The sequence below is a fragment of the Halyomorpha halys genome, unplaced genomic scaffold, assembly GCF_000696795.3.
Source record: "Halyomorpha halys isolate HHAL.00 unplaced genomic scaffold, Hhal_1.1 Scaffold183.1, whole genome shotgun sequence".
In the NCBI taxonomy this organism is placed as follows: domain Eukaryota; kingdom Metazoa; phylum Arthropoda; class Insecta; order Hemiptera; family Pentatomidae; genus Halyomorpha; species Halyomorpha halys.
In genome coordinates this window covers 46,038-56,950 of record NW_027114717.1, presented here as the reverse complement: position 1 = coordinate 56,950, position 10,913 = coordinate 46,038, and the positions used below count along the sequence as shown (strand labels likewise).

General features: G+C 31.8%; 1 protein-coding gene across 1 annotated transcript in view; it reads right to left on the bottom strand.

Moving 5' to 3' along the window:
* LOC106679189 (alkaline phosphatase) overlaps nt 1-10,913 on the bottom strand; it is a 33,771-nt gene that overhangs the window by 10,589 nt on the left and 12,269 nt on the right. Inside the window, exons 2-4 of the mRNA XM_014418201.3 lie at nt 4,024-4,226; nt 3,742-3,934; nt 579-742 (exon numbers count right to left, since the gene is read on the bottom strand). Of these exons, the coding sequence (XP_014273687.1) occupies nt 579-742; nt 3,742-3,934; nt 4,024-4,226 (560 nt within the window). The remainder of the gene's footprint in view (nt 1-578; nt 743-3,741; nt 3,935-4,023; nt 4,227-10,913) is intronic.

Genomic DNA, 10,913 nt, shown 5'->3' with positions numbered 1-10,913 from the left:
TCTTCTTTTACCTCCACCTTCCTATCTGTTTTATTTATTGATCACTTTTATATTTTAACTGAGATGTTGAGGTAAAAAATAGACTTCGTTTAGAATATTATAAATTATAATATAAAGAAATTATAAATAAATTTCCATTATAATATTATGAATATTCTATATTTGTTTGTTCAACGTTTCGGGTTTCCCCATCTTCAAGTACTGATATTCCTCATTGTTAAGTAAATCCATTTATTTTTGATAAGTACTTAACAGTGAGTAATATTACTACTTGAAGATGGGGAAATCCGGAACATCCTACAAACAAATATAGAATATTCATAATATTATAAAGGAAATTTATTTATTATTTCTTCATAGCAAATAAAATCCAGAATAAAAGCTTTTATATTCTTACATTAGTTTTACCTGCTTTGTATTTTTTTTATTTTAGCCCTGATGAAAACTTGTATTATGGGTCGAGACGTTGACAATCAACAAATAGTTCATTTATATTTTTTTATTCTTTGACCGCAGCTACTTCTAATTTACTTACGTCCATCTATCTATTTTTAATATAAAACATTTTTAAAACTTACGTTGAAGTTCTTTCCCGGCTCATCTTCTACGAGCTGGCGTGCAATATCCTTACACTGCTGCGCGTAGTACGGCATCTTGGTGTCGCATTCCCAGTCCCTGTTGGCAGTGTGAGCGTACATTGCTGCCGGAGTAGCGTGTGTAATACGAGCCGTAGTTACGATACCTAGAAATATTTTATCATCTCTAATATCGATCTCCAATAAAACCAAATATAAATCATCGAACATATACGTTGAATGGTGAAGTATGAAAACTCAAATGACAATATACTGAAAAATAAACACGCATACCTCAGTATACCTATTCATGATGAAACTATACAATAGTGTTGGGTTGTAAAATAAGTTGGTAGCGTTTTTTACTAGTGATTTCAATAAAAACTTCCGATTCTTGTATACTTATAATATATATACAGATACGTGTAATACTTTTAATCAATTATATATGACCCATTTTGTTCTATTACAAGTTGCCATATTTCAGGTAATTTTTTTATTTCGTCCCCCTAGAACAATGAACGCCTGTGTTCGTTTTTAAGTGTTTCCCGTTAAGTTTTGAAGGGCCCGAAATAAGTGAAAATCTGTTGGGGCAAGGTCTGGTGAATAGGGCGGATGGGGGATCACATCTCAGCCAAAATGATTTGAAATACTTGCATAAGATATGTTAAGCGTTTCTACGATATTGCGTGCCGTAGAGTGAGGGTTGTCTGTGACCAATGCTTAATTATGGTCATCAACAGTTGAAGGACGACCCGAGCGCTTTGCATCTTCCAAGTCAAAATTTTCGTTTTTGAACCGAGTAAACCACTTACGAACGGTGCTTTCTCCTAAGGCATCATTGCCATACACACTGCAAATTTTGTTATCCCTCTATGCAGCGAATTTCACATTGGAAGATAACCTTCAGAAAGGTAATTGTTCTCCTGCAATGTAGGACTATTAGAATGTTTTTTACTCATTAATGACAATAATATTATAATATATTAGCAAATAAGACTAATAGGAGAAAATTATATGTTAAATATAAGTTTTTTGTTATCAGGTAAATAATTTATAAATAGTCTTTGAGTGTAAATGATATAGTAATGTTGTTACAAGCACATGGTTATGGGTTTGTTGAATTTATTTATTTTTTAGCAGCCTGAAGATGGGGGAAATTTCCCGAAACGTTGCTGTATAATATGAAATAAATTATTATATTGTAATAAGGAAGAAATTGTTGTCATTCACTAAATCCAGTTAATAACTTAAGAATCTTCCAGTCAAAGGATTATTAAATTTGCGAATTTTCCTTTTCGAAAATAAAAAATCATTAAATGACGAAAATGAATTTTTTTCTCTTCCATTTTGAACAAGCAAAATACTACTTTAAGATAAGAAAAGGAATCTCGGTTGAAACTGATGCATAAAAGCATCGTTATATATAAATGAAGCATATTTTTTAGAATGTTGCCCAAGTAAACATGATTTTATAAACACAGAGAGGATTAAATTGAAATATTGAAAAATGCTACGAAGTTATTTTACAACCCAATATGCTTAACTGCATTATGTTTATGAAGTTTTGTTTTAGTACAATATTTAATTCTTACCTATTTACTGTATTTATTTTTAATTTTTTTGTTATTATTTTTAGTTATTGTTTTAATTGATTAATTTTTTCCACTCTTATGATTAATTGTAATATTTTACTTAATCTATATAAATGTATTATTTATAATATATAAATGTTTTATTTATTCTATATAAATCCGTTCCTTATACATCTTTAATTATTATTCACACAGATATCCATATATATGGGAGATGATTGTTTAAATGCATTCACCAAGTTCATTTGTTGCATCTACTTTTTTAATTGATTGAAGAAGATGGTCGGGGGGTGCGAAGATGTTCTCTGCCTACAACTGTAAGTTATTATTTTCTCTCTTATTTCTTCACTCCCTATTCTCCATATTTCTTCTAATTTTCTATAACATTGTTTTTACATACTCCCCGTTAATATATCCGTTTTTACACGCCCTTTATTTAGTGATACATTTGATTACTTTTTGGACTCATTATTTTACATTTTACACCTTTTTATGTTGTTTTTTTTTCTTTTTCTTTCTCTCACATTGACTATTTTATCTCTACGATCTTTTGATCTTTAGATTTCTGTTTATGTAACGTCTTTTGCCGACCTGCACTCTAGCAGCTTTTCCTGCAATTTATAACAATGTAGCCAGGATTTTCCTCCTATAACCTTACTCTCGCATTTCTTACTTTCTTCATTCCCCTTGTCTCCATTTATTTCTTCTTATCCCCTGTTCTTTCCTAATTTCTTTAACTAATTCTTTATAGATTCTTTCCACTGTATCATTTATTTATTACTCACATTTAAATGTAAATAAATAATAAGGTTATCAATCTACTACTGTCTTTGTCCATAATTATTAATCAACTAATTTATATTTTCACCCCATTATTATGTATATTTCCAAATCTTTAGTCTATTATTTATTTTATTTTATATATTTGTATTTATTTATTCTTATTATTTTCTTTATATATGTATATAGTTTTATCTATTCTATTTTTATTTATATATTTTTGTTCTTTCTAAATGATGGTTGTTGCCTTTTTTTTTATAGCCCTGATGAAGACCTGAAAATCAGGCCGAAACGTCGGCATAAAATAAATATTTTTTTGTTTATTTATGTTGTTCCTTTGCTGACTGCCCCCTCTCCCCCCCCCCCTGACCATCTTCTCCAATCAGTAATCTACGGTCAACTATCTACACCTCATCTACTTTTTTAGTTTTGTACACACATATTTACTTCTGTATATTTATTTATTTTTCTCCTTGTTTATAGTTAAGAATTATTTCTTTATATAGTACAAATATTTAGTTTATAGGGTGTTTCTTGTTATAAGAACATTTCATTTTTTAGTATTTTTTATTTATTCTTTTATCTATTCTTAATGTATTAGTAATAACTTGGTGCAATGTTAACTCCACTTTACACACATATTGTATGTGGTTCCACAAGGAGTATGTAAAATTTCTAAACACATTCCTCTTGCATAGAAGACCCCTATTAAAAACGCTTATGATTATAACTTCTTTGGAAGGAGCTATTCAAATAATACATATTAAAATACTATATCCTGCTGTTCTTACCTGTAGCTTTCCCGGCATCTTGAGCTATCTTTGCTAAGGTGGTGACTCGATTCTTTTCGAGTACACTCCCGTCACAGTCATACCTTTGCACATCTGCACTTACACCTAATGTCCCAACATTAGTTTTAACTCCGGCGAATAATGCGGTACCGGAACATCCAGAATCAGGCACCATTTTGTTATTAGAATAAGTCTAAAAATTTAAATAACAATTTTTATGAATATTTAGTTATGGAAAATTGCATACCTTTATAAAGGTAACCTTAGGAAAAATTATAATACCTTTAACGCTCCAACATGATCGAATCTCTCCCAGGAGAGGTATCCTTCTTCTTTTTCCTTGTAGATCCTGGCCGCTGTCACGGTGTTAGGTCCCATACCATCTCCGATGAAGAGGATGACATTTTTAGCTATCCTTTTGTTTTGTTTTAAATTTAGACTTTCTTTTAGATCTTCATAAGATGTTTTCTTCCAGTAATTCTCATCTGAAATCAGGCAAATGTATTACATTAATGATATACATAAGGGAATCCAATATTAGGAACTGGAAATATGCAATAAATATGGACTATAGAACGTTTTGTCCGATTTAGGTCGAGGGGTAATATTTGTTCGCCTCTAGAAAGCCGGGGGAATATTCAACAGAAATTAACTAGGTTGCGCATGGTCAAGCCTCATCGTCCCAATGACATTGAAGGAATTCGTTTTTATTAATAATATTATTAGTTGTACAGCGTATATGTTTGTCGCGCTACTGTTTGTCGTTTTCACGGCACCAGTAGTCGCCATCAAGCATCGAGATGCAGTGGTAACAGCCAATGCCGACGACATCGGTGTCTATGTTTCTAGCATGAGAGCTGAACTGGCCTTACACTATGTTTGTGCATAGTGTAGGGCCAGTTCAGCATCTGCCACTATCGTCGCTGCTCTGAAAAAGAACGGCATCAAGGTTAATCCGTCGAAGACGGATGCCATTTTCATGTCCTTCCAGAAAGGTAAGAAGAGCAGACCAGCCCAGCAGTTCGTTGTGGATAGTGAGGATCGGAAACTCTCTAACAGCATCCTCTACCTCGGCGTGACTCTACACAGGCACCTCACCTTCTCTAGTCACGTCAGGAAGAAACTGGCCCGACAGAAGGCGTATAGTCTCCATCACTTGCTCACTTCACAGCAGATCTCGCTCCGTCTCAAGCTGAAGATCTACAAGGCCATCATACGCCCGACTCTGCATAATGGAAATTAAATGATCTATAAGAAAAATATTAAGGTTTTAAAAACACATCTCGGCGTTAATTTTTGTTAAAAATGGTTTATCTCGCCATCTGTAAAGGGTTGTGCCCCAACACCTCACCTCCGGATATTTTCTAGTAAGACCATATAGAATGGACAACTCACAAAACGAGATAAGTATTGCACTGTAACCTTAAAGTACTACAGGTAGAAAAAGGTAATACCCAACCTGATTTATGTTTTTCCATACGAAAAGCAACTACTAATTTATTTTAATTCTGTTTTAGAGGGTTCGGAATAAAACAACTAAGACCCTGCTTTAGGGTTTAGGATAAGAAAAAAAACAGTGGGTAAGTCAGTTATCTCTATTTCTCCTGAGATGTCTACCGTAGAAGATCTGTTTTTTTTCACGTTTACTTATTTTGGAACATTGATGTCTTCGTATTTTTTATATAAAACCCCCTCATATGAGGTTATTTAGAGGCAACCAACCCATTCTAACCATGATGGGGGGTCATGTTTACATTTCATGGGTCCGCCACTGATTAAAAGCATTCCTAGAATCGAATCAGCGCCGCTGCAGTCAATATGCGAACTCACTCGATTACAAATGGTATAGCTTCTCCTAACCCTATTTATCCTTCCTACTTGATGGCTCCAGCCTCATTCCTTTTCAGACCGAGGGTTCATCCCCTCAACTGAATTCCATATTCTCACGAAGCCTGGAATTGCATCCCTCCGTTTGGAGTTTCGATTTCTGCGGTGCCTTTGAATGGCAACTATTAACATTTTACGTATTTATTCTACACTGTTTTATCCTGCTGAGACAACTTGTTTCTTTTTTGTTCATTGCAGTTATTAAATTGGTGGAGTGATGTACCAACAATTACAAAATCATGCTGTAAGGTGGAGTATATATAGAGAGAGGGTTGCTACATTACATGGCTTACTAATAAATCGTGATCGGACAAATATAAAGTATATATTTTTACATGATATAATAAACAAGAAAGACTACACATTAAATACAAATATTTCAATTTATTCCTTATTTCTTGTCCCTTCCATTTCACAATTTTGATTTCATTTGATTGACAAATTCACTCTCCCGAATTCCCTCTCTCAGATCCTCCCCAGTGACCCGCTAAACAAATTCACTATTAGACAGGGTTGTGAGATCAAACCAGAGAAATACTAGTCACAGCAGTAGATCAGTTTACAGTAAAACAATCAAATAAATACATTTTACCAAAACAAAACTAATACATAGATTTAAAGGAAAATATAGTAAAAGGTTGGTTAAAAGAAATACTTGATTGGATAACTAAGTCAAAAAAAAAATAATAATAAAATAATTTTTATTAATATCTCCGATGCTAACACCTAGGCCTTCTAAGAAGCTCCGTGTTCGATCTGGTATTGTTCCGCGAGATACAAACCAGAGGCCTCTCACGGTGAACTCTCTCTCTCCGAAGGTCTCGTGGAATTTTTCCTTGAGGAAAGGGGTGAATTTTTCATATAATCTAGAATTAAATAAATTCTGAAGATACTTACTCAACAATCTGATTAAATCAAAATTTTAATTAAAATGTTTTAAGTTGTAAACAGTGAATTATTTAATTTTTTTTTATGGAACATTCGATTACAATGAATATTTCCAACAGCATATACCGAAGATTAAAAAAGAGCTAGATGAGGGATCTCCTTAGCTAATTAATTAAATTAATTGAAGTCGGTAGGAGGTAACAATTGGTGCCACAGCTCTATCATGCCACTTTACAAACATGTAATATATCACACTGGCGGGTTATCTTAAGTCTGAAGACAGGTGTGAATTTATAAATGAAGTTAGTAAACAAATTTTATTAATCTGGCCCAAGTGTATTTAATCACTCGATCTTTTGATAACTTACAATGTAAATAAACCACTTTGATACTACTATGTATTGAAAATACTGGGTTAAGAAAAAATTGCACTGATATTGCTTAAGTACATAAAAGAAAACTGATTTCAATGACATCAATAATTTCTTTTCCAAAGTGATAGGTATTATAAATAAATAATTATGAGTTTTTTGTTGGCATTTATTATTTGCTTAGTTTTCAACAAAGCAATGAAACATTTTAGAAATCCTAATTGAAATTCGAATAAATTATTGACAACTATTTATGGAAAACATTTTTATTTATTAATCTTTTGAATATTAAGATTTTAGCGACATGGAATCCTCATACAGACAGGAAACTACTAGTCGATTCCGACTATTACAGACCTTACTGGACAAACGGTGTAAACTTCCAATCCATTATAAAAGGCTGTTCTTCATGACAATAATAAGGTCTATCTGGACATATAGAGTTGAGCTTCAAGGTTCCACTAGACCATCAAATTCCTCTCGTATCCAATCCTCATAGTCCGAAATCCTTAGTGTTCATTACTTGGTCATAAATCTAGTCATCCATCAGGACCTCAATGTTCCATTTGTTGCCAATTTGGCCAGAACCAGAAACCAATCCTTCCATAATAAACGTTTCCACCACCCAAACCCACTTGTTTCTAACTTGACTTCTCCTTCATTATCTGATAATCCTAGACGTCTGAAAAGAAGATGAGCTCGAGATCTTCTCCTCTAGAAATGTTATTGGAGTTCTATCAATGGGTATATTCTCCACATGTATCATATTGCTTATAGTAAATTTACTGGTTGTAATTATGTTTATACAGTTGTAAATAAGAATAAATACATTATTAAAAAGAATTAGTGAATTTTCAACCTTTATCGTAATTTTAGAATATTTGTTACCATGACGAGGTGTGTGGTGTTGTGCCACAATTATTGTTGAGTAATCTTTTTGCTTTTTTAATTGTTATATCCTGTCTCTAAATGGTGTGTCCTTTTCCTGTATATGTTTGTTTTTTCAGTTGTAAAATAATGCCCTGATGATGCCTGAATGGGCCAAAATTTGGCTCAATCAATAAATTAATCTATTTGAGACTACAATGGCATTTTTGTATACTTAAACTCACAAACAGTCTCCACCATTTGGTATTCTGTTTTTTCTGCCGAATAAATATTCTTAATACTAATAATTACAGTTACTGACTCGTCTATGTTTACTGGTATAAAAAATCATGATTAGGAATAGAACAGGGAATCTCTACTGTTCTCTAGAACTGTATTTTTCTCACCTACCAACTTATCTTAAACCTTTTTAAACTACCTTAATTGTTCTCTACGTTCTACATTTCAGAAGTTAACTTACATTTTATCCTGCCATATCTTTTCGCTATTTTTTTATTTATGTCATATTTTTCTCTTATTCTAACATTTAATAATTTGTTTTTTCAATCAATAGCAATTTTTTTGATAACTTCATTTCCAGCACTTTTTTTTACATTATTATTATTATTTTATGGGCACAACAGACCATGGAGGCCTAAGTCCTTGCGCGATGTATTCCCCAATATTAGGACGTAATATTCACAGTATTAGGAAATACATCGCGCGTTTCTTGACGTGCTTTTTTCGCAGGGTGGGTTCGTCACTCCCATGCCTTTTTTTTTGTGAGTGCCACCCATTGGCTAACGGGCCTCACAAATGCTCTGGGGGAGGTTGTCAGTAAATTTTACATTATTTTGTGCTTGATAAAAGCCCGGGTGGGACCGGGATTTGATCCGACAACCTGTGGATTGGTAGACTGACGCGTTACCACGCTGTTACCGCTGCCCCTACTTTTTTTTTTACATTACTCTTCTTTTATTTTTTAAAAAGTAATTGACACACCTTTTTCACTTAATTAATAACATTTATTGACAAAAATAAATAAATAAAATTTTTCTCACTTAATGGAGAGATAATATTTTTTGATTCATAATCTACCTAGATTAACTTGAACTCTTTATTATTCCTATTTACATCAAATGTTTTGGTACCGCGGAAATACAATCTTACATTCTTCGCCCTTTACTTTTGCATGACAAATATACCTCTTCAAGGATTAGATATAATGTATTCAGTTCACCCACTTGGTCAACGAATTTATGAATACTTAATAATGCTACAACAAATAGATAAATCAGTCTACTTCATCTAGGCACCCGGGCATGTTCGTATAAGAGGAAATGAGATGGCCGACAAAGCTGCTAGATAGTACAAGAGCCCAAGAGGAGAAAAAAGGCAGTTATCTCACCCCAATTTTTGATTACTTTAATGAAAACTAGGTATAATTAATAGTAAAAACTGATGAGTCTACCAAGTAGGAGGAATAAAAAATGGCGGCTGTTCAACATTCAAAGCGATAAAAAAAAAAAGTTTTCATTCGGTGCTCTATATCTTAAAAAGTAGGAATAACACAAGAAAACCTAAGAGAATGTCATTTAAAGAATAGTAAATTCGCTAAAATATGAGCCCTAATAAAGTTATTTACGTTAAATATTTTTCGAGATATAGCTTTTTAAAAAGCAATGTTTCAGAAAAATGTTGTATGGCACGTACTGCAAGATCAGTAGTTAATGAATGTATTTTGAAAAATTTATATCTCGAAAACCATTTGACGTGCAGATGTCTATTAGCACTCAAATTAAAGCTAGTTTAATGAGCTAAAGTTCAGTGAAGTGAAAACAGCCCATCTGAACTTGAATCAACTACTGAATAAATTATTATTGTACAAAGTAAAGAAAAAAAAACTAGCTCAAATTTACCTTTTCAACATTTATATATCGAAATTTTCCTTAATTTTGAATAGTTAAGTATAATTTTCAATTGTTTTTCGAAAATTAGTAGCGGCTTAACTGGAAAAACAGTGGAATTGGACGAATACCACCACTCCCCACCTTTCGTATAAAATTGAAATAATATTGAAAATAACGAATTATTTTATTATCGTTTTTAAAAATCAATTCTATTTATAATAATTAATCATTTATTGATAAATCTATCTCAAAAATGTTCTGAAGTGGCTGCCAAAATTTTATCAGCTTGAAGCTCTTAAATCAGATAATTTTGTTCTGTCGTGATATCGTGTAAATCGACCTTCAAATTGTTTTTATGGTTTATGGTTCATTGGCTTTTTGAGTTTTAGTTACAGACAGTACGCAGCATTTTATTACACTACTAGCAAAACCGGTAATGCTTTGCAATTGCTAGATATTGAAATGTAGATAAATTAATTGAAAGTTTGATATAATTTAATATATTTAGTTATTTACACATTGGATTTTTTTTTTTTTTTTTTTTATAAAACTTTATTTATTGATAGATATTACAATCTGCCACACCGTTATGGGCAGTAATGAAGTAATAAAGTAATGATCACATTCATACTAAAATAAAATAAGATAAGAATAAAAAAGGAATAAATAAATGAAAGAAAAAAAATAAATAAAATCTCTCCTAAAATATATACAAACAGAAGGATAAAGAAAATGAACATAATCAAACTATGTGCATGTAAAAATAAATAAATAAAATAAAAGAAGTTACACACATTTGATTAATGATTCAATTATTTTTTTATTATATATATTTAGTTTATAACGATAAATAACATTATATAATAAAAATATATGGTAAAAATTTGAAATAACTACAACACGACTCAACCATTCTATATCAAACTAGGGCTAATTTAGGGCTCTATAAACTACACAAAAGGGCAAAACCCCGAAATAATTAAACAAATCATAACCGGAGATATAAAATAAAACGTTTGAAAATATTTTCTTAGTATTTCGCCCTTATGAGGGTATTAAATCTAAATGGTAGTAATTTCAACACTAGCCCATGAATAAACATGGGAACATATGTTTTCAATTCTACTAGGGTGCCACGAAAAATATTCAGCCCAAAAAGGGTGCCAATAAAATTTAATTTAAATATTTTTTTTTTTTTTTTAATTATTTATTTAATGTAATTTACAACTGTACAAAATAATACAATCGG